This window comes from Salvelinus alpinus, chromosome 28 (genome assembly GCF_045679555.1).
Source record: "Salvelinus alpinus chromosome 28, SLU_Salpinus.1, whole genome shotgun sequence".
In the NCBI taxonomy this organism is placed as follows: Eukaryota; Metazoa; Chordata; class Actinopteri; order Salmoniformes; family Salmonidae; genus Salvelinus; species Salvelinus alpinus.
Genome location: NC_092113.1, coordinates 7,088,906 through 7,112,905, shown reverse-complemented (window position 1 = coordinate 7,112,905; position 24,000 = coordinate 7,088,906). Strand labels below are relative to the sequence as shown.

Below are 24,000 nucleotides of genomic sequence, written 5' to 3'. Positions count from 1 at the left end.
GCAGTCTAGATGTCCTGTATCAATCTAGATGTCCTGTATCAGTCTAGATGTCCTGTATCAGTCTAGATGTCCTGTATCAGTCTAGATGTCCTGTCCTATATTAACCTAGACGTCCTGTATCAGTTTAAATGTTCTGTCCTGTATCAGTACAGACACCCTGTACTGTATCAGTCTAGATATCCTGTATCAGTCTAGATGTCCTGTCCTGTATCAGCCTAGATATCCTGCCCTGTATCAGTCTAGATGTCCTGTCATGTATCAGCCTAGATATCCTGTCCTGTATCAGTCTAGATGTCCTGTCCTGCATCAGTCTAGATATCCTGTCCTGTATCAGCCTAGATATCCTGTCCTGTATCAGTCTAGATGTCCTATCCTGTATCATTCTAGATATCCTGTCCTGTATCAGTCTAGATATCCTGTCCTGTATCAGCCTAGATATCCTGTCCTGTATCAGTCTAGATGTCCTGTCCTGTATCATTCTAGACGTCCTGTCCTGTATCAGCCTAGATATCCTGTCGTGTATCAGCATAGATGCCCTGTCCTGTATCAGTCTAGATGTCCTGTCCTGTAACAGTCTAGATGTCCTGTATCAGTCTAGATGTCCTGTAACAGTCTAGATGTCCTGTATCAGTCTAGATATCCTGTATCAGCCAAGATGTCCTGTACTGTATCAGTCTAGATATCCTGTCCTGTATCAGTCTAGATGTCCTGTCCTGTATCAGCCTAGATGTCCTGTCATGTATCAGTCTAGTGATCCTGTCTGTATCAGCGTAGATGTCCTCTCCTGTATCAGCCTAGATGTCCTGTAACAGTCTAGATGTCTGCATCAGCCTAGATGTCTGCATCAGCCTAGATGTCCTGCATCAGTCTAGATGTCCTGCATCAGTCTAGATGTCCTGCATCAGCCTAGATGTCCTGTCCTGCATCAGCCTAGATGTCCTGTCCTGTTATCAGCCTAGATGTCCTGCATCAGCCTAGATGTCCTATATCAGTCTAGATGTCCTATATCAGCCTAGATGTCCTCCATCAGCCTAGATGTCCTGCATCAGCCTAGATGTCCTGCATCAGTCTAGATGTCTGCATCAGCCTAGATGTCATGTCCTGCATCAGCCTAGATGTCCTGTCCTGCATCAGCCTAGATGTCCTGTCCTGCATCAGCCTAGATGTCCTGTCCTGTTATCAGCCTGGATGTCCTGCATCAGCCTAGATGTCATGTCCTGCATCAGCCTAGATGTCCTATATCAGTCTAGATGTCCTGCATCAGTCTAGATGTCCTGCATCAGTCTAGATGTCCTGCATCAGCCCCAGATGTCCTGCATCAGCCTAGATGTCCTGCATCAGCCTAGATGTCCTGCATCAGCCTAGGTGTCCTGCATCAGCCTAGGTGTCCTGCATCAGCCTAGGTGTCCTGCATCAGCCTAGGTGTCCTGCATCAGCCTAGGTGTCCTGCATCCGCCTAGATGTCTTGCATCCGCCTAGATGTCCTGCATCCGCCTAGATGTCCTGCATCCGCCTAGATGTCCTGTATTAGCCTAGATGTCCTGTCCTGTATCAGCCTAGATGTCCTGTCCTGTATCAGCCTAGATGTCATGTCCTGTATCAGCCTAGATGTCCTGTCCTGTATCAGCCTAGATGTCCTGCATCAGCCTAGATGTCCTGTATCAGTCTAGATGTCCTGTATCAGCCTAGATGTCCTGTCCTGGATCAGCCTAGATGTCCTGTATCAGCCTAGATGTCCTGTCCTGTATCAGCCTAGATGTCCTGTCCTGTATCCGCCTAGATGTCCTGTCCTGTATCAGTCTAGATGTCCTGTATCAGTCTAGATGTCCTGTATCAGTCTAGATGTCCTGTATCAGCCTAGATGTCCTGTCCTGTATCAGCCTAGATGTCCTGTCCTGTATCAGCCTAGATGTCCTGTCCTGTATCAGCCTAGATGTCCTGTATCAGCCTAGATGTCCTGTCCTGTATCAGCCTAGATGTCCTGTATCAGCCTAGATGTCCTGTATCAGCCTAGATGTCCTGTATCAGCCTAGATGTCCTGTCCTGTATCAGCCTAGATGTCCTGTCCTGTATCAGCCTAGATGTCCTGTCCTGTATCAGCCTAGATGTCCTGTATCAGCCTAGATGTCCTGTCCTGTATCAGCCTAGATGTCCTGTATCAGCCTAGATGTCCTGTATCAGCCTAGATGTCCTGTCCTGTATCAGCCTAGATGTCCTGTCCTGTATCAGCCTAGATGTCCTGTCCTGTATCAGCCTAGATGTCCTGTCCTGTATCAGCCTAGATGTCCTGTCCTGTATCAGCCTAGATGTCCTGTATCAGTCTAGATGTCCTGTATCAGTCTAGATGTCCTGTATCAGTCTAGATGTCCTGTATCAGTCTAGATGTCCTGTATCAGTCTAGATGTCCTGTATCTATACACTCTTGTCATTAAAACAACATCCAGAAACAAAACAGACAGCTATTCTTTGCAGCTCATGTAAATTTATTGTGTTATTCTTCTGAAAATATACACTCAGGACGAAGGGTAGCTCTTATTATTTCTCTGTTACAGAAAGAGATATGTACAGAGGTGCTTTTGATTGTAGAGATAAAGAGCAGTTAGAGAGGAGGCCATCTCTACCTCCCCAGTGAAACATGCACCCCCCCTAAAGTCTATAGTCCCACAGCCCATCCCTCCTTTCCAGTGCCTTCGGAAAGTATTCAGACCCCATTACATTTTCCACATTTTGTTGTCTTAATCTAAAATGGACTACATAAATCAAAATCCTCAGCAATCTACACACAATATCACAAAATGACAAAACAGAAATACCTAATTTACATAAGTATTCAGACCCTTTTCTATGAGACTCGAAATGGAGCTCCTGTTTCCATTGATCATCCTTGAGATGTTTCTTTAACTTGATTGGAGTCCTGTGGTAAATTCAATTGATTGGACATGATTTGGAAAGGCACACACCTGTCCTTATAAGGTCCCACAGTTGACAGTGCACGTCAGAGCAAAAACCATGCCACGAGTTCGAAGGAATTGTCCGTAGAGCTCAGAGACAGGATTGTGTCGAGGCACAGATCTGGGGAAGTGTACCATAACATTTCTGCAGCAAAGAAGATCCCGCAAGAACACAGTGGCCTCCAGGAACAACCAAGACTCTTCCTAGAGCTGGCCGCCCGCCCAAACTGAGCAATCAGAGAGAAAGGCCTTGGTCAGGGACATGACCAAGAACCCAATGGCCACTGACAGAGCTCTTGAGTTCCTCTGTGGAGATGGGAGAACCTTCCAGAAGGACAACCATCTCTGCAGCACTCCACCAATCAGGCCTTTATGGTAGTGGCCAGACGGAAGCCACTCCTCAGTAAAAGACACATGACAGGTCTGATGAACCCATGATTGAACTCTTTGGCCTGAATACCAAGCGTCACACCTGGAGGAAACCTGGCACCATCCCTACGGTGAAGCATGGTGGCGGCAGCATTATGCTATGGGGATATTTTTCAGCGGCAGGGACTGGTTGACTAGTCAGGATTCAGGCAAAGATGAACGGAGCAAAGGACAGAGTGATCCTTGATGAAAACCTGCTCCAGAGCGCTCAGAACCTCACACTGGGGCGAAGGTTCACCTTCCAACAGGACAACGACCCTAAGCACACAGCCAAGACAATACATGAGTGGCTTCCGGACATTTCTCAATGTCCTTGAGTGGCCCAGCCAGAGCCCGGACTTGAACCCGATCATACATCTCTGCAGAGACCTGATAATAGCTGTGCAGCAACGCTCCCCATCCAACCTGACAGAGCTTGAGAGGATCTGCAGAGATAAATGGGAGAAACTCCCCAAATACAGGTGTGCCAAGCTTGTAGCGTCATACTCAAGAAGACACGATGCTGTAATCGCTGCCAAAGGTGATTTAATTTAATTTTTAAATTAGCAAAAATTCTAAAAACCTCTTTTTGCTTTGTCATCATGGGGTATTGTGTGTAGATTGATGAAGGGAAAAAAATATTTAATCAATTCTAGAATAAGGCTGTAACCTAACAAAATGTGGGAAAAGTCAAGGGGTCTGAATACTTTCCGAAGGCACTGTATATCCAGTGTGAGGGTGCTGCCTTCTCATCTAGGTGAGGCATCTGCAGATCTGATGACATCTGGTAGCATTCAAGTCCTTCATGGTACAAGCCAGTAACGGCGCACTACATGTAACGGCTGTCCACAACCTCTCACCATGGAAAACACTATTTAGGCAAAATAGATATGTTCGATATTAAGACAGGCCTACCTACTTAGTACCTACCTACCAGCCAACCTGTGAAATGACAGAAGGTACCACAGTCTCCAATAGCGCTACACATTATCTCGGGATCGGAGAGGAGAGCTCCGCAGGGAATGGCTTTCGGTTGGTAACAGGTATGTAACATGACATCTGGAGGGACTGCCATTTATACGACATATGTACCCCCACACCCTCACCTGTGTCTCGTCTCACTAGTTTAAGCAACCTGCCTAAGAAGTGACTAACATCTAAACCATCTCATCTGTTCCTAAAGCTCCCTCTCCATATGAGAGAGAGAGAGAGAGAGAGAGAGAGAGAGTGCCCCCGTGTGGGCAGCAGCAGTTAATACAATCTGAACCAGGTGGGTCGGACGGTAATAAGAGAAGCATCAAGTGCTCCGTTTCCTTCAAGTTCTGTCAGGGGGAGGGGCTCCTAGCCCGAGCGAGCATTTCCGGGGTGGGGGAGGGGTTTGAAGCATGACGTCTACATGGGGAGGGGTGAGGGGGAGGAGAGGATCATCCATGAAGCTAGCATGATTAGTAGCAGTGATTCCAGGAGGGCGGTATGGAGGGAGGGGGGTCGTTAGGTTAGAAAAGGGTCTGCAGTGGAAGAGGATCTCTCGGGGAGGGGTTTCCAGGTAAGAGAGTCCGGGGGGAGAGAGGGGCTACTTGCAGATGGCCTCCAGGGCATCCAGGGTGCGTTTGATGTCCCGGATCTGGGCGGCCAGAGTGTGGATGGGCTGCATGGAGCGGTCCAGCTCCTCACAGCGCGCCATCAGCGTGTACATTCCCTATGAACACACACGCTACAATCAGCACATAATACTTATGACAAGAAGCATCTGTGACTGTCGATCAGTATTCACTGCTCATCCTTCCATTCATGTCTGGCCAAGCTATCTGTTCTCTCACCTTTATGCTCATGTCCACAGACTCCCCCAGGCTGTCCACAGAGTCTCTATACGTCTGGATGTAGCCCACACTCAGCGCTGTCATCTGGACACACACAGATAAAGACATACAGCATATCGCAGACACATGAATTCCGGGCAACTTACAACTAGAGCGTTACTAAAAGGACAGAAGGGAGATCAGAAGTATTTGAGTGAGTATGTGTGTGAATGAATAAATTAATGACATTTTATTTGCGTGTCAAAATTGCCAGCTGGCAAACCAATCAATTGCGGGATTAATTGACACACAAACAAAATATACATTGATTCACAGTGATAATTCTTCAGACGTTGTGGGCAGCGCATAAAGAATGGAAAATGAGTCAATAGGTAATAGTAGACAAGGTTATCCAAGCAATAAATAACCCTAGAGCAGTACAAATGTAATACAGAACTAAATACAGAAACGTGTGTGTGTGTGTGTGTGTGTGGTGTGAACAAACTGAGCTCACGTACGTTCTGGATGGTTCCGTTGAGGCTGCGCATCATTAGCTCCACGCTGTGGGCGACTTCCTCTGTGTGTCTCTGCAGGTCCGCCAAGACAGCTGGGTCGATGGGAGGGATGTCAGCCGGCCGCCGCGACGACGACCCACGGCCTCTGCTGCTGATGGAACCCGAGCAGTCCGCTGGACACAGAAAGAAAAGAAACATGCACACACCAGGACCGGAAGTTACGTTAACCGACAGTCTGCTAAGCAAACCAAATCATCCTCCCTCATCCAAACCGCTGTGTGAGTCCTTCCGCCCTTCCTGCGGGTGCTAATCTAAATCACTAGAGGAGAGGGGAAGGGTGGATTGATTCGATTTGGAACTCGGTCTTCAACTGCAACTTCAAAACACTGACGTATCACTGAAATAACACCAGAAAAGGCATTGTGTGGATTAGCATTTTACTGATCACCAGGGTCGTATTCAGGCCCACTGTTAGCTAAATGTTTTTCAACAGAAAAGTCTTACTAGACAAGTTCAGATGTTTGTCCTTTAAAAAAACAAACATTTTTGAATATTTTTTATTCTGTTTGGTACCTAATGACTAATTAGCCAATCCCCCAACCCGGGCCCCGCGGGCCCCCGGTGCTGGTACTCACAGTCGCAGTCACAGTCCAGGCTGGGCTTGGAGCTCATCTTGATCTTCTGCTCCAGGTTGCGGCAGATGAAGTGTGTCAGGTCCCCATCGTGGCTGACTGTTCCCTCCAGCTCCAGGGCAGAGGAGATGGTGGCCCTGCGGCCTTCTGGCTGGCCCCCCCGACCCCCACCCCGGGCCCCTCCGATGCATGCCTGGCTGATCTCGTCCAGGCTCTTGCTGTCCTGCATGCCCCGGACGATGCGCTCCCGCTCTGGGACGTTCCGCACGCGCACCTGGGCCATGACGTGGGGCGGACAAGGGCTGCTGCCTGACGACTCCCCCCCCTCGGCTGGGGCAGAGCTGGGGCTGGGAGCTGCTGCCGAGGGCTCCTCTGTAAACTGACGGAAAGTGGCAGTCTTACACATATGACAATCCTCAAGATCCTCCGGACATATGAATATGCTGCACTGCTCAATGGATTCAAAATACACTTTGCTGATAACTACTTTATCGAGGGAAAATGTACTTGCTACGATTGTGATATATTGTCTCACCCAGCTATCATAAGATGAATGCACTAATTGTAAGTCACCCTGGCCGGCTTCTCCGTTTTTCGGCAGGACAGAGCAGCTACGTCTGGCAAGACGAGGGGCGTGTGTCTATTTGTCAATAACTGCTGGTGCGCGATGTCTAATATTAAACAAGTTTTGAGGTATTGCTCGCCTGAGGTAGAATACCTCATGATAAGCTGTAGACCACACTATCTATATTATTCGTAGCAGTCTATTTACCACCACACACCAATGATGGCACTAAGACCGCACTCAACGAGCTGTAAAAAGGACATAAGCAAACAAGAAAATGCTCCATTTGGCAAATCTGACCATAACTCTATCCTCCTGATTCCTGCTTATAAGCAAAAACTAAAGCAGGAAGTACCAGTGACTCGTTCAATACAGAAGTGGTCAGATGACACAGATGCTACGCTACAGGACTGTTTTGCTAGCACAGACTGGAATATATTCCCAGGATTCGTCCAATGGCATTGAGTATACCACCTCAGTCATCAGCTTCATCAATAAGTGCATCGACAACATCGTCCCCACAGTGACCGTATATTTCCCAACCAGACGCCATGAATTACAGGCAACATCCACACCGAGCTAAAGGCTAGAGCTTCCGCTTTCAAGGAGCGGGACACTAATCTGGACACTTATAAGAAATCCCGCTATGCCCTCAGACGATCTATCAAAAAGGCAAAGTGTCAATACAAGACTAAAATTGAATCCTACTACACCGGCTCTGATGCTCGTCGGATGTGGCAGGGCTTGAAAACTATTTTGGACTACAAAAGGGAAACCCACCCACAAGCTGGATGCCCAGTGACTGCCTAAACCCACCTGGACAAAAGGAACACCTATGTGAGAATGCTGTTCATTGACTACAGCTCAGCATTCAACATCATAGTGCCCACAAAGCTAAGGACCCTGGGACTAAACACCTCCCTCTGCAACTGGATCCTGGATTTTGACAGGCCAGTAAGGGAAGGCAACAACACATCTGCCGCGCTAATCCTCAACACTGGGGCCCCTCAGAGGTGCGTGCTTAGTCCCCTCCTGTACTCCCTGTTCCCCCACCACCCACGACTGCATGGCCAAGCACGACTCCAACACCATCATTAAGTTGCCTGACGACAACAGTGGTAGGCCTGATCACAGACAGGGATGAGACAGCCTATAGGGAGGAGGTCAGAGACCTGGCAGTGTGGTGCCAGGACAACAACCTCTCTCTCAATGTGAGCAAGACAAAGGAGCTGATTGTGGACTATAGGAAAAAGACGGCCATACAGGCCCCCATTAACATCAACAAGACAGAAGTGGAGCGGGTCGAGAGTTTCAAGTTCCTTGGTATCCGCATCACCAACAAACTATTGTGGTCCAAACACACCAAACACAGTTGTGAAGCGGGCACGACAACACCTTTTCCCCATCAGGTCCCCAGATCCTCAAAAAGTTCTACAGCTGCACTATCGAGAGCATCCTGACCGGATGCATTACCGCCTGGTACGGCAACTGCTCCGCATCCGACCGTAAGGCGCTACAGAGGGTAGTGCGTACGGCCCAGTACATCACTGGGGCCAAGCTTCCTGACACCCAGGACCTATATACTAGGCTGTGTCAGAGGAAGGCCCAACAAATTGTCAGCCTCCAGCCACCCTAGTCATAGACTGTTCTCTCTGCTACCGCACAGCAAGCGGTACTGGAGAGCCAAATCTCCTTAACAGCTTCTACCCCCAAGCCATAAGACTGCTGAACAACTAAACTAATCAAATGGCCACCCAGACAAATGGCCAACCCTTTTGTTTTTACACTGTTGCTACTCGCTGTTTTTTATTATTTTCAGCAAACTTAACATGTGTAAATATTTTAATGAACATTACAAGATTCAACAACCGAGACAAACTGAACAAGTTCCACAGACATGTGACTAACAGAAATGGAATAATGTGTCCCTGAACAAAGGAGGAGGGGGGGGGTTAAAATCAAAAGTAACAGTCAGTATCTGGTGTGGCCACCAGCTGCATTAAGTACGGCAGTGCATCTCCTCCTTATGGACTGCACCAGATTTGCCAGTTCTTGCTGTGAGATGTTACCCCACTCTTCCACCAAGGCACCTGCAAGCTCCCAGACATTTCTGTGGGGGGGGGGGGCTCTAGCCCTCACCCCCTGATCCAACAGGTCCCAGACGTACTCAATAGGATTGAGATCTGGGCTCTTCGCTGGCCATGGCAGAACACTGACATTCCTGTATTGCAGGAAATCACACACAGAACAAGCAGTATGGCTGGTGGCATTGTCATGCTGGAGGGTAATGTCAGGATGAGCCTGCAGGAAGGGTACCACATGAGGGAGGAGGATGTCTTCCCTGTAACGCACAGCTTTGAGATTGCCTGCAATGACAACAAGCTCAGTCCAATGATGCTGTGACACACCGCCTCAGACCATGACGGACCCTCCACCTCCAAATTGATCCCGCTCCAGAGTACAGGCCTCGGTGTAACGCTCATTCCTTCAACGATAAACGCGAATTCAACCATCACCCCTGGTGAGACAAAACCACGACTCGTCAGTGAAGAGCATTTTTTGCCAGTCCTGTCTGGTTCAGCGACGGTGGGTTTGTGCCCATAGGTGACGTTGTTGCCTGTGATGTCTGGTGAGGACCTGCCTTACAACAGGCCTACAAGCCCTCAGTCCTCACTCTCTCAGCCTATTGCGGACAGTCTGAGCACTGATGGAGGGATTGTGCGTTCCTGGTGTAACTCGGGCAGTTGTTGTTGCCATCCTGTACCTGTCCTACAGGTGTGATGTTCGGATGTACCGATCCTGTGCAGGTGTTGTTACACGTGGTCTGCCACTGCGAGGACGATCAGCTGTCCGCCCTGTCTCCCTGTAGCGCTGTCTTAAGACGTCTCACAGTATGGACATTGCAATTTATTGCCCGGGCCACATCTGCAGTCCTCATGCCTCCTGTTCACACAGATGAGCAGGGACCCTGGGCATCTTTCTTTTGGTGTTTTTCAGAGTCAATAGAAAGGCCTTTAGTGTCCTAAGTTTTCATAACTGTGACCTTAATTGCCTGCCGTCTGTAAGCTGTTAGTATCTTAACGACCGTTCCACAGGTGCCTGTTCATTTATCAAGCATTGAAAACTGTGCTTAAACCCTTTACAATGAAGATCTGTGAAGTTATTTGGATTTTTACAAATTATCTTTGTAAGACAGGGTCCTGAAAAAGGGACGTTTCTTTTTTTGCTGAGTTTATATGGATAGTCACTCTACAAATTACCTCGACTAACCTGTACCCCCGCACATTGACTCGGTACCGGTTCCCCCTGTATAAAGCCTCGTTATTGTTACGTACAATTGTGTTACCGTTTGATGAATTTAGATTATTTAGTAAAAAAATTATTCACTATTTCTTTAACTGCATTGTTGGTTAATGGCTTGTAAGTAAGCATTTCACGGTAAAGTCTACACCTGTTGTATTCAGGGCATGTGACAAATACAATTAGACGTGTGTCTGCTAAATGACTCAAATGTAAATGTGATTAAGTACTATTCTTGAGCTGTTGGCTCTGGCACTTTAACATGAACAATTATGTACAGGAGCAGTAGCAGTCAGTATGGCAAACTCACCTCAGCTGAGACTCCAGCCTGTGTGTTTCCTGCATGCTGCTCCTTGCCATCCTTTTCACACTCCTCCTCTTCCACCTCCTTTTCCTCCTCTGTTTCTGCAGCACAGCAGCTAGAAGGATCTGTGTGCTTTGTCTCGGACTGCTTTTTGTCTGCGCTGTGAGTGTCCCCCTCTGGGGCTGTGTCTTTGGATGGAGTGCCTGTGTGCTGCCAGTCTCCAGACAGAGTCTCGTTTAGGGGCATACCTGTTTGGGAGGGTCCAGTGAGGGACATGTCTTTGGGGGGCTCGTGTGGGTCTGGCTCTGTGTCTGCTGTGCATGTGGCAGTGGGGAGGGAGGGGTGGGCTGGGAACGTGTCGGTGTGTTGCTGTGTGTCTGAATGGGACGTGGAGTTGTGAGAAGTGTCTATGGGGTTTTCTTGTCCATCGCATGCGCTCTCCCCATCCACACAGTTCTCAGTCTCATCAAGGGATCCCTGCCCAGGACAGGGCACCCTACCCCCAAACTTCAGGAGCTGTGCAGGGGTATTAGGGGCGTGGGTGTACGGGCCATTCACATTAAATCCAGGGGAGGCTGGTGTATCCACCCCATTGGCTGCTTCCGGCACACCTGTGCCAATCACAGGGAAGAGGCTCATCCCTCCACCTGCTGCATAAAATACATGTCAGATAACAACTGACACACTCTTCTCCCTATGCATACAACTGGGTCTGACTCTACAAATCATTGCACATCAACTTGCTCACCCTGGGCTCCAGTTGTTCTTTGTTAGTGGGGTTTGCTTTGAAGGAGGGTTGGGAGAAAGACTTTAGAATTTTGTGTGATATGTTTTCTATTCATGTCTTGTACCTGGTTGGATAGCACATCTCTTGCAGGTAATCTAGCCAGCTTACAAGCATACATCGGAAGACCCACCAACTTAAACTGTCACCAATACAACTTTGCAGCTCAATGCAACCCAACAAACACAAGAAAACAAAATGATCAAAGGTCGAGTGACTGTACAATACGTGACATAAGAATATCTTTAACTACCAACAGCGCCTGTGTTTATATGACGTTGGTTAGCTAGCACCAGTAGCTGGCTATCAGTGTGACTAGTTACACCTAGCTAGGAGCAGGAAACAGTAAAACTATTAGCAGTTAGTACCATCTGACTAACGATGTATAAATAATAAATAACGGTCCCAACATCTAGCAAGCAAGTTGACATATTGCTGTCATTATCAGACATAAGCTTGCAATCAGTCACATGACGTTAGCTCGCAGGCTAGCTAGCTGTCGATGTTAGCAGGCAGGCCTCTGAATTTTAACTTGTTTGAAGTTCCCTTTTTATTCTGTGTCAAGAGCAACCACCTGGCAATGAGTGATAAGACTTATTTCGATTTCTTACTTTCGGGAAAGTAAAATATTTGCCCGTTTTTAGCATAACCAAATAAATTAACACTTACCACTGTAGTTCTTTCCTGGAGATGTAAGTCAAGCAGGAAACTGGGTCGAGTCTGCTCTGTAAATTCTTCCACACAACCTGTAGTAGAAAGCGCAATAGTTCCGCATAATGATGGATACAATTATAGGCATAACTCATCACAGTAAATGTCTCACATGATGATAATATGCAGTAGTAAGATGTTATGTTTCATAACTATAATTTAAACCAATAATACTTGTAATTACTAAAGAATTTCAAAATGAAGTTGTATTTAATTGAATTCAATCAAGCAGAGTAAATCACGCCTGTGTACTTAGGGACATTACTGGGGAGGGGTTGTGTGTTTTTTTTGGGGTGGCACAGGGGACGGTAGTGCCACTTTTCCCCTCGCTCTTATGCTCGCATTTACATTCGCTCTTATGCTTTTCCAACCGTCTTGAAAGAGTTACCACATATGCTGAGCACTTCAAAGTTTTCAAAGTAGCCACCCTTTGCCTTCATAACAGCTTTGCACACTCTTGGCACTCTCTCAACCAGCTTCACCTGGAATGCTTTTCCAACAGTCTTGAAGCAGTTCCCACATATGCTGAGTACTTTTCCTTCACTCTGCGGTCCAACTCATCCCAAACCATCTCAATTGGGTAGAGGTTGGGTGATTGTGAAGGCCAGGTCATCTGATGCAGCACTCCATCACTCTCCTTCTTGGTCAAATAGCCCTTACACAGCCTGGAGGGGTGTTTTGGGTCATTGTCCTGTTGAAAAACAAATGACAGTCCCACTAAGCACAAACCAGATGGGATGGCGTATTGATGCAGAATGCTGTGGTAGCCATGCTGGTTAAGTGTGCCTTGAATTCTAAATAAATCACAGACAGTGTCACCAGCAAAGCACCCCACACCATCACACCTACTCCTCCATGCTTCACGGTAGGAACCACACATGCGGAGATCATCTGTTCACATACTCTGCGTCTCACAAAGGCGGTTGGAACCAAAAATCTCACATTTGGACTCAGATCAAAGGACAGATTTCCACCAGTCAAATGTCCATTGCTCGTGTTTCTTGGCCCAAGCAAGTCTCTTCTTCTTATTGGTGTCTTTTAGTAGTGGTTTCTTTGCAGCAATTCGACCACGAAGGCCTGATTCATGCAGTCTCCTCTGAACAGTTGATGTTGAGATGTGAATGTTACTTAAACTCTGTGAAGCATTTATTTGGGATGCAATTTGCCAGTCCTCATGAGAACAATTTTCATCACTCCTCATCACTGTCAAACACTCCCTAAAACACTTCAGCGAGCAGGCCTTTCTAATCGACCTGGCCCGGGTATCCTGGAAGGATATTGACCTCATTCCGTCAGTATAGGATGCCTGGTTATTCTTTAAAAGTGCTTTCCTCACCATCTTAAATTAGCATGCCCCATTCAAAAAATTTAGAACCAGGAACAGATATAGCCCTTGGCTAACCAATATACACAGGCAGTTAGGAAAGCAAAGGCTAGTTTTTTCAAACAGAAATTGCCATCCTGTAGCACAAACTCCAAAACGTTCTGGGACACTGTAAAGTCCATGGAGAATAAGAGGACGACCTCCCAGCTGCCCACTGCACTGAGGCTAGGAAACACTGTCACCACCGATAAATCCACGATAATTGAGAATTTCAATAAGCATTTTTGCACGGCTGGCCGTGCTTTCCACCTGGCTTCCCCTACACCGGGCAACAGCCCTGCACCCCCCACAGCAACTTGCCCAAGCCTCACCTATTTCTCCTTCAACCAAATCCAGATAGCTGATGTTCTGAAAGAGTTGCAAAATCTGGGCCCATACAAATCAGCTGGGCTAGACAATCTGGACCCTCTCTTTCTACAATTATCTACCGCAATTGTTGCAACCCCAATTACTAGCCTGTTCAACCTCTCTTTCATATCGTCTGAGATCTCCAAAGATTGGAAAACTGCCGCGGTAATCCCTCTCTTCTAAGGGGGAGACACTCTAGACCCAAACTGCTACAGACCTATATCTATCCTACCCTGCCTTTCTAAGGTCTTCGAATGCCAAGTTAACAAACAGATCACCGACTATTTCGAATCCCACCGTACCTTCTCCGCTATGCAATCTGATTTCCGAGCCGGTCATGGGTGCACCTCAGCCCCGCTCAAGGTCCTAAACGATATCATAACGGCTATCGATAAAAGACAATACTGTGCTGCCATATTCATCGACCTGGCCAAGGCTTTCACCACATTCTTATCAGCAGACTCAACAGCCTTGGTTTCTCAAACGACTGCCTCGCCTGGTTCACCAAGTACTACTCAGACAGAGTTCAGTGTGTCAAATCGGAGGGCCTGTTGTCTGGACCTCTGGCAGTCTCTATGGGGGTGCCACAGGGTTCAATTATCGGGAATACTCTTTTCTCTGTGTAAATCAATGATGTTGCTCTTGCTGCTGGTGATTCTCTGATCCACCTCTACGCAGACGACACCATTTTGTATACTTCTGGCCCTTCTTTGGACACTGTGTTAACTAACCTCCAAACGAGCTTCAATGCCATACAACTCTCCTTCCGTGGCCTCCAACTGCTCTTAAATGCAAGTAAAACTAAATGCATGCTTTTCAACCGATCGCACCTGCCCGCCCATCCAGCATCACTACTCTGGACGGTTCTGACTTAGAATATGTGGACAACTACAAATACCTAGGTGTTTGGTTAGACTGTAAACTCTCCTTCCAGACCCACATTAAGCATCTCCAATCCAAAATTAAATCTAGAATCGGCTTCCTATTTCGCAACAAGCATCCTTCACTCACTCCTTCACGCTTATTTGAGCTGTTCTTGCCATAATATGGACTTGGTCTTCACCAAATAGGGATATCTTTTGTATACCACCCCTATCTTGTCACAACACAACTGATTGGCTCAAACGCATTAAGAAGTAAGAAATTTCACAAATTAACTTTAAAAAAGGCACACCTGTTAATTGAAATGCATTCCAGATGACTATCTCATGAAGCTGGTTGAGAGAATGCCAAGAGTGTGCAAAGCTGTCATCAAGGCAAGGGGTGGCTTCTTTGAAGAATCTCAATAATACAAATATTTTTTGATTTGTTTAACACTTTTTTGGTTACTACATGATTCCATGTGTGTTATTTCATAGTTTTGATGTCTTCACGATTATTCTACAATGTAGAAAATAGTCAAAAAAATAAAAACCCTTGAATGAGTAGCTGTGTCAAAACTTTTGATGTGCACTGTACATTTATTAAAATATGAATATCAAACAGTAGATACCTAAGCCTATAGGCCTTTGCATGCAATGCCCTGATACATTTAGTGCTCAAATCTCTGACAGCTGAACCGTGAGGTGGACAATTATTGTTTTAGGAAAGTAGCCTAAACCCCCCCCTGTAATTTGTTATAGGCTGTTTTTAAGGACACGTTAATGTGGCTCATTTGGCCAACATCCCTGGTTTATTGATGGTGCTGGCTGCACCAAGTAGGATATGGATGTCCATTACATTTATCAAATGTCCGGTAAAGGAAAATCTTCACAGTCATGTTTTCCTTAAAGAAACTCTGAACATATTACATATTGTTTTTATGAAGATGGACATGAAAATCTGTAGGCAATTGGATGGAAACCTAGCTATAAACACCCTAAAGACTCTGGCAAGTGTGCTAGTTCAGTGACACTTGGATTCTTCCTGCACATCATGGTTGACCAGTAGCCCCAAACATCTAAAGATTGGAACCGCCAAGACTCATCCTAGAGCTGGCCACCCGGCCAAACTGAGGAATCGGGGGAGAAGGGCCTTGGTCAGGGAGGTGACCAATAGCCTGATGGTCACTCTGACAGAGCTCCAGAGTTCCTCTGTGAAGATGGGAGAACATTCCAGAAGAACAACCATCTCTGCAGGACTCCACCAATCAGGCCTTTATGGTAGAGTGGCCAGACCGAAGCCACTCCTCAGTAAAAGGCACACGACAGCCCGCTTGGAGTTTGCCAAAAGGCACCTAAAGGACTCTCAGACCATGAGAAACGAGATTATCTGGTCTGATGAAACCAAGATTGAACTCTTTGGCCTGAATTCCAAGTGTCATGTCTGGAGGAAACCAGTCACCACTTCATCACCTGACCTGAAAGATGAAAGGAGCAAAGTACAGAGAGATCCCCTGCTCCATAGCGCTCAGGACCTCACACTGGGGGTGAAAGTTCACCTTCCAACAGGACACTGACCAAAACACACAGCTTCGGGATAAGTCTCTGAATGTCCTTGAGTGGCCCAGCCAGAGCCCGAACTTGAACCCGATCAAACATCTCTGGAGAGACCTGACAATATCTTTGCAGTGACGCTCCCCATCCAACTTGACAGAGCTTGAGAGGATCTGCAGAGAAGAATGGGAGAAAGTCCCCAAATACAGGTTTGCCAGTCTTGTAGCGTTATACCCAAGAAGACTCAAGGCTGTAATCACTGCCAAAGGTGCTCCAACAAAGTACGGAGTAAAGGGTCTGAATACTTATGTAATTGTGATAATTCAGTTTTACATTTTTATACATTTGCTAAATTAAAAAAATGAAACTGGTTTAGCTTTGCCTTATGGGGTATTGTGTGTAGATTGATGAGGGGGGGAAATCATTTAGCCTGTAACGTAACAAAATTTGGAAAATGTGAAGGGGTTTGAATACTTTCCGAATGCACTGTAAGTTACCAGCCAAGCTTGAAATAATTTTACTTAAACTCCCCCCTCATACTCATCTGGAGGTTAAGCATTTTTTTGTCTCTATCTATGTCATTGTATATGTATTTATGTTTTTAAAAAGTCCCAGACTTTATTGTGCAATCCCTGTCACTTTAAAAATACTTCGTGTAAATATGTATTTTTTTACTGACAAATAATATCTATCAATCCAAACTGTGCAATTGATGAATGGAAAGAGACATCTTTTACAAAGCACCAAACCGTTTAATGACATTCAGAGACCGTCAAGCCAAGCCTTCAACACTGGGTAGGCCAATAAGATAGGGAGGGATGGATTTTCTGTTTGTCGAGGTTGATGTAGTCTATTTATTGTGCTGTTTGAAAACACAAACCATGATATTGAAGTGCCCAAAGTCGGTATGCTTTGTTTATTGGTTGTGTGGTGCATTGGCACAGAAACCTGTTGGTGAAAAAATATAAATGGCATCAAAATGTTTGATAATCTGATTTCCCTCTAGCTGATCATTGTCTGCAGCCTGCTCTGATTGTAGTGTAACGAAACAGGCAAGGAGAGGGAGCTCGTCTGTGGTGGTCTGCGAACCCTCATCCTTCTGGCCCGTAGCCCTGCATGGTCACATCAACTGTGCCACGAAGCATGCTGAAGTGGTAAAATCGACATCCACGTTTATAAACACAGGGTCGCTGCAGTTATTGTTATTTGTGGTCGTAAACGTTATTTTGAGTTAATTATATTTTTTAATTTTTAATTTCACCTTTATTTAACCAGGTAAGCTAGTTGAGAACAAGTTCTCATTTACAACTGCGACCTGGCCAAGATAAAGCAAAGCGACACAAACAACAACACAGAGTTACACATGGAATAAACAAGCGTACAGTTAATAACACAATAGAAAAAAAGAAAGTCTATATACAGTGTGTGCAAATGGCGTGAGGAGGTAGGCAATAAATAGGCCATAGTAGCGAAGTAATTACAATTTAGCAGATTAACACTGGAGTGATAAATGAGCAGATGATGATGTGCAAGTAGAGATACTGGTGTGCAAAAGAGCAGAAAAGTAAATAAAAACAATATGGGGATGAGGTAGGTAGCTTGGATGGGCTATTTACAGATGGACTATGTACAGCTGCAGCGATCGGTTAGCTGCTCAGATATCTGATGTTTAAAGTTAGTGAGGGAAATATAAGTCTCCAGCTTCAGCGATTTTTGCATTTCGTTCCAGTCACTGGCAGCAGAGAACTGGAAGGAAAGGCGGCCAAAGGTGTTGGCTTTGGGGATGACCAGTGAGATATACCTGCTGGAGCGCATGCTATGGGTGGGTGTTGTTATCGTGACCAGTGAGCTGAGATAAGGCGGAGCTTTACCTAGCAAAGACTTATAAATGACCTGGAGCCAGTGTGTCTGGCGACGAATATGTAGCGAGGGCCAGCCGACTAGAGCATACAGGTCGCAGTGGTGGGTGGTATAAGGGGCTTTGGTAACAAAACGGATGGCACTGTGATAGACTGCATCCAGTTTGCTGAGTAGAGTATTGGAAGCTATTTTGTAGATGACATCGCCGAAGTTGAGAATCAGTAGGATAGTCAGTTTTACTAGGGTAAGTTTGGCGGCGTGAGTAAAGGAAGCTTTGTTGCGAAATAGAAGGCCGATTCTAGATTTGATTTTGGATTGGAGATGTTAAATATGAGTCTGGAAGGAGAGTTTACAGTCTAACCAGACACCTAGGTATTTGTAGTTGTCCACATATTCTAGGTTAGAACCGTCCAGGGTAGTGATGCTAGTCGGGCGGGCGGGTGCGGGCATCGAACGGTTGAAAAGCATGCATTTGGTTTAACTAGCGTTTAAGAGCAGTTGGAGGCCACGGAAGGAGTGTTGTATGGCATTGAAGCTCGTTTGGAGGTTAGTTAACACAGTGTCCAAAGAAGGGCCAGATGTATACAGAATGGTGTCGTCTGCGTAGAGGTGGATCAGGGAATCACCCGCAGCAAGAGCGACATCATTGCTAATTCTATGAGGGAGAGGGTGTTCAATTTATTTTGCAGTGCAAGGGGAGGGTCATGTGAAAATATTTTTTACTTTGGAGGGGGTGGGGGGAAGCATTATTTATTTTGAGTTGAACCAGCCCTCAGTAAATGTTGATCTGTCCCTTATGAGCTTTGCTTCAGTGGCTGCATCCGTACCGAGTTCTCCATGTACTTATTTCTCTTCCCCACAGAGGGAGACAGAGACCATTGCCCTTCACTTCTGATGTCACGGAGCTTTTTTGCCACATGGCCAAGAGTGTGTCAGCTGTGCTGTGAGAGCCACACCCATGCTACAATCTTGTGATGTTCAAGATGGCAGATACGCACAGACTACCCCTGGGGATATCTGTCTGCACAGCTATAACCTTAAGCTACAAGCACTAACTCGTAGGGCCCAAGGACTCTGAGGTAATTCTTCTCACAGAAAGTATTTTGTTTTCTATAGTGTCACAATACTTGTGTTCAAATACTGAGCCAACAGCCAACATTGTAAATTGTACGTTCATTTGTTTATTGGACACCAGTACCTAGGCAAACACACAACAATATACATACCATATGTTTAAACGCTATCTCACTACCATTTAGATGAAGTCCTAGTTGGACTTGAGGAGACCTGAAGGCCCTGAAGCATGTTATGTTCTGTGCTTCTCCGGAGAGAGCAGTTTACAGAAGTTTACAGAAGGCAAACGTGACAAAGAGGACGTTCAGCCAAATCTGAACCATGGTGATTGAGATCCCGCCTTAACATAACCACCTCTCCCTCCATCCCAACGCACTGAACATTGTTTTATGTGCGGTTTCCTTTTTTTCAGTTCAGACCCGACGGGATATCCTGTTTGTCAGAAGCACTTGGATATTTCACTGTTTCTATATACTCATTAATGTTTGCGTTTTTTTCCCATAGGCTAATGTCGAATGAATTATTTTTGAATTGGAAGATATTGGATGAGGAAATGTGGGTTGTTGACGATGGATTACATCTACCCAGATCTATCATGTTTCCACACGCTGTGTTAGTGTGGGTCTGCGTATCCATGTGTGCGTCTTATTGATGATGGACAAGCTTCCTACACCACAAAAAAGACAAAGTTAGAAAACGTACTGGCAAAATTGTGTATCTACACCGTGTGTCTCGTTAACTTGGGAGAGATCAATTGAAAACATTTTATTTCCATTCGCAAAGAAATATTGGCACAGAGACGTAAATATAGGCTACAGATTGAAATACAAAAGCGCATATAATGAATGAGGGAAGGATCTGAACAAGGTCATTGAGGAAAGCATAAACATTACATGTTTCATTTTAAAATACTTTCTTTATGGATTCCATCATACTTTATGGTAGGGAATAAAACACACACACACACACACTAACGAGGACCTTGCTCAGTATCGGTTCCGTCTTTTATGTGGTAAAAGAAGTCTGGCCACATTTAAAAAGCCTCTCTGCTTTCATGCAGCTGCTCCAGAGCCCGAAACGAACGTTTATTTTTCTACAGCATTAAAAGTGCTTTAGCTTTGCTGCACTTCATTTTGGCAGATTTGCTGGTTTGACTCGGAGTTTCCCCTTTTCATTTCTCTGTGCGCTAATGTCAAACACACCCGGCATCAATGAGGCCAGTTGTGAGGAGTCAAGCTTGAGTTGAAAGCCTAATGAACACCACAGAGCTTTTACTAAATACAACTGACCTCATACAACTACCGAAACTAACCGTTTGATTCAAAACAGAAATAAATATGACACACAAAGTTAAATAAGGAAAATGTAGCTATTTTCTTTCTTTTTTTTTTTTTTTTTTTACATCAAAGACATATCACACGTTTTTTACCTCGAAGACACTTAAAGTCTCTCTCACATGCTTGTGTCCTTTTGACTCCCTCTCTGTCTTTCATTAGGACAGATCCTAGCTTCACCTTCAGGGCCTTTTTTTCTGTCTTATGAGACACCACATTCTTCCAGGTCCTCTTCACGCCTTAATATATTCTTTACCAGTCTCTTGGACATGCTGTACATCCTTCATCCAACACGCTACGCAACCACATTCACACTTCTGAGTCCAGCCCACACCGAGCCTCCTATGTCCCCATTCTACATGAATATGAGTTTTTGTAAATGTGTATGTGTGTGTTTGTGAGAGTGAGACAGTGTTTGAGAGCGTAAGTCAGGAGAAAGCACATTGTACGCAGTGGAGCATCTAAGAGCTTCGTGGAGACCTCTGCTTGGGTTTGCTCCTGCTCTTCCTCCCGCCTCCTCTTCCTCCTCCACCTCCACCTCCTCCTCGGCCTCCATGTTTGTGCCTCTCGCCCCTGGGGCCACCCCCTGTCTTGTGGTCGCTGTCCTTGGTCTGATCCTGGTCGCGGTTGCGTCGTCGTCGGAAGCCCAGCCTCTGACAGTGCTGCTCCAGGCTGCTGGGGTGGATGAGGGCCATGACGTCCTGGTACCAGGGTTGGGAGGCGTCTGGGCTGGAGTTGGGGTTGCGATTGCTGGTGGACCAGGAGAGGGCGCGGGAGGGGCTCCACACACTCAGATGCACAGTGACGGCGGTCCAGTGGAAGCCGTGCTCCTCCAGTTGACAGTGGTACACACCAGAGTGACCCGTCTCGGCCCGACTGATCAGAACACCTCTCTCTGTCACCACCAGCTGCTCTCCTGACTGCAACTGCAACACATAGAGGAGTGTGAGTGTTTAGACCTGTGTGTGTATGTGTGCATATGTGTGTGCATACGTGTGTGTGCATATGTGTGTGTGCACACGTGTAATTGCCTGTGTGTCAGTATGCACCTGATTCAGCTCAGGGCTGTTCTCTCCTGCCTGTTTGTACCAGGTCACGGCCGCATGTCTGGATTTGGGCAGGCACTCCAGGTATGTGCTGTTACCCTCTGCAACCATCATCATCCTCTGTTCTGCTTCCACCTGCAGACCGGCTGAATAGAGACAGAGAACAATGTCACGATGTCTACTCTACACGGAGTGTACAAAACAGGCTCTTTCCATGACATAGACTGACCAGGTGAATCCAGGTGAAAGCTATGATCCCTTATTGATGTCACATGTTATATCCACTTCAGTCAGTGGAGATGAAGGGGAGGGATTAGACAAAATAAGTGCCTTTGAACAGGGTGTGGTAGTAGGTGCCAGGCGCACCGGTTTGTGTCAAGAACTGCAAAGCTGTTGGGTTTTTCACGCTCAACAGTTTCCCGTGTGTATCAAGAAAGGTCCACCACCCAAAGGACATCCAGCCAACTTGACACAACTGTGGGAAGCATTGAAGTCAACATGGGCCAGCATCCCTGTGGAACACTTTCGACACCTTGTAGTCCATGCCCCAACCAATTAAGGCTATTCTGAGGGCAAAAGGGGGGGAAGTATTAGGAAGGTGTTCCTAATGTTTGGTGTACACAGTGTATATAGAAACCTAAGCTAGTGTATGTCTGTGAGAGTGCAGCTCTTGACAGTTCCTCCTCACCTCCTTGTATGACACACTGGGTCAGAGGATCCTCCTCATCACCAACCTGACGAGCATTCCTCCTTCAGAGGGAGGGAATCAAAAAAGACATAATGTTAGATAAGAGTATGTACTAAATGTGAGTATTCATGTTCACATGCCTATGTGGATATGAGTAGGGCAGGCTTATAGCTACATGTGTTGGATGAGTGAGTACTGGGTATATGAACGGAAGCTGGCATGTCATAGACTTAAAAAGAAAACAACTTTAATTTTCACTCCATTTAAACTTCACGTTTAGTTTACAACGTCATGTTTAGTAATATAACTGTGGGAAGTGCTAGGTTGACAATGTATGTGTTGGCTCATAAATGGGTTAAGTGTGAGCTGAGCGGGCCAACCTGCGTGCGATGGGCATGAAGGGGCTGCAGGCGTGTCCATCCCAGGTGCAGTAGGGATCTCTGGCCAGGCAGCACTCGGCACAGGCCTGGCCGTACAACTCACACTGGAACAGAGCCAACTGGGCCACACCCTCTGCAGAACCCACAAACAGCCACTGCTGTAGCCACGCACGCACAAAGAAAACAGAGAAGAGAGACATTCAGATCATTCCAACGTGGCTCAGAGAGCAGCAGCCACAACCACCAGTTGTTTCATGCCTGCGCTGATTCACACGTTCAACGTTCACATAAGACTGAGACTGACTGCTACAGAGCATGTTTACTGGTGTGTGTGTAGACTCCCTATCTCAGTGTGAGCCAGGCCTCATCCTCGGTGGTTACCATAGCAACTGGTGATGAAGCTCTCCTTGTAAAGATATAAGGTGGAGAGATGACTGTGTGGGGGGGAGGGGTCATTATTACCTTTTTCTTGGACAGTGTCATGGTAGTCACAGGTGACTTGTGCTGTGGGGGGAGAGGGGAAAACATGTTCGAGTAAAACCGAGGACAGACGACACAACAGATGGAAAAGTAAGGATACAACGTTGTACCTGGAAGACCTGCAGCTGCTCCAGGGTGACCTCCTGGGAGACACCGTGTTCTTTAGGGAGGTGGATAGACTTCAGCACCTGGCCGGAGTCTGCAACACAGAGGACACTCCTGCTTGTAATGTACTCAAACACACGCGCGCACACACACACACGTATACACACACACACACACTCACAAAACCTCTTCCCGCACACACACACCTGTCCCGATGAACAGGACGTCATACTGTCCATCCACGGCCTCTACTCGTTCCACCAGCAGCCGGCTGAACTTGTAGTGCACTCCCACCCTGACCAACAAGGGGCGCCCTCCCAGCGGAAGCACCGCCTCCTGCAGCAGAGGGTGGGTACGGCTGAAGAAGATGACGTCATCGGGGTACTCCCGGGTAGAGCTGTAGCTACCGTATGTGCTGCTGGGACACTGGAGGGAGAGAGCGAGAGTTGTATTGGCATCAAGCATTCGAAGCCATGGATGGAGTCGGACATAATATGGTTAGAGTTGGGTTTAAGTTAAGGTTGAGAAGAAAATAGTTGGCCCATTGTACTAGAGTTGTTGTTGAGCTAGAGTTGGGTCAAAGACAGTGCTTGCATTCCTTTTTAATTGGCAGAGAGCCTCGTCCTCAGCACATTTAGTATTACATGATGAATCAGAAAATGGTGAGTAATGATGGACGGGGAATGACAACTCATTAGAAGGGAACTTACTGTGCCAGGTCTTGGGTAGGGGATCTTTCCTGTGTACTCGGCCCACTTGTACTGTGGTCCCTCCTTATGGTAGAAGTTTCCTTTGTATGCCCGGACCACGTCCTGCATGCGGTACACACACACCGCTGAGCCATTCAGAATGTCACTGTGGGGAAGAGAAGGTAATTGCCTGTCAATCAACTGTAAAACACAATGAAACTCACACAGC

The 24,000-nt window shown here is 46.5% G+C and overlaps 2 protein-coding genes across 3 annotated transcripts in view; both read right to left on the bottom strand.

The window, feature by feature from the left end:
• Nucleotides 1–2,462: 2,462 nt before the first annotated feature.
• LOC139557043 (BLOC-1-related complex subunit 6-like) lies at nt 2,463–12,033 on the bottom strand. 2 transcript variants are annotated; one of them, XM_071371360.1, is made up of 7 exons: nt 11,928–12,033; nt 11,223–11,257; nt 10,481–11,124; nt 6,309–6,684; nt 5,677–5,846; nt 5,180–5,263; nt 2,463–5,058 (listed from the first exon to the last, which is right to left on the bottom strand). In XM_071371360.1, exons 3-7 carry the CDS (start codon nt 11,111–11,113, stop codon nt 4,933–4,935), a joined length of 1,389 nt encoding a protein of 462 aa, XP_071227461.1. In that variant the 5' UTR covers nt 11,114–11,124; nt 11,223–11,257; nt 11,928–12,033; the 3' UTR covers nt 2,463–4,932. The 2 variants fall into 2 exon arrangements, with proteins under 2 accessions (XP_071227461.1, XP_071227459.1); XM_071371358.1 differs by lacking the exon at nt 11,223–11,257 and having other exon boundaries at nt 11,928–12,022.
• Nucleotides 12,034–19,136: 7,103 nt separating this feature from the next.
• The window catches only part of LOC139557042 (semaphorin-3ab-like), a 30,203-nt gene continuing 25,339 nt past the window's right edge, over nt 19,137–24,000 (bottom strand). Inside the window, exons 10-17 of the mRNA XM_071371357.1 lie at nt 23,793–23,937; nt 23,289–23,508; nt 23,088–23,176; nt 22,960–23,001; nt 22,498–22,655; nt 22,118–22,179; nt 21,433–21,575; nt 19,137–21,309 (exon numbers count right to left, since the gene is read on the bottom strand). Of these exons, the coding sequence (XP_071227458.1) occupies nt 20,845–21,309; nt 21,433–21,575; nt 22,118–22,179; nt 22,498–22,655; nt 22,960–23,001; nt 23,088–23,176; nt 23,289–23,508; nt 23,793–23,937 (1,324 nt within the window). The 3' untranslated portion in view covers nt 19,137–20,844. The remainder of the gene's footprint in view (nt 21,310–21,432; nt 21,576–22,117; nt 22,180–22,497; nt 22,656–22,959; nt 23,002–23,087; nt 23,177–23,288; nt 23,509–23,792; nt 23,938–24,000) is intronic.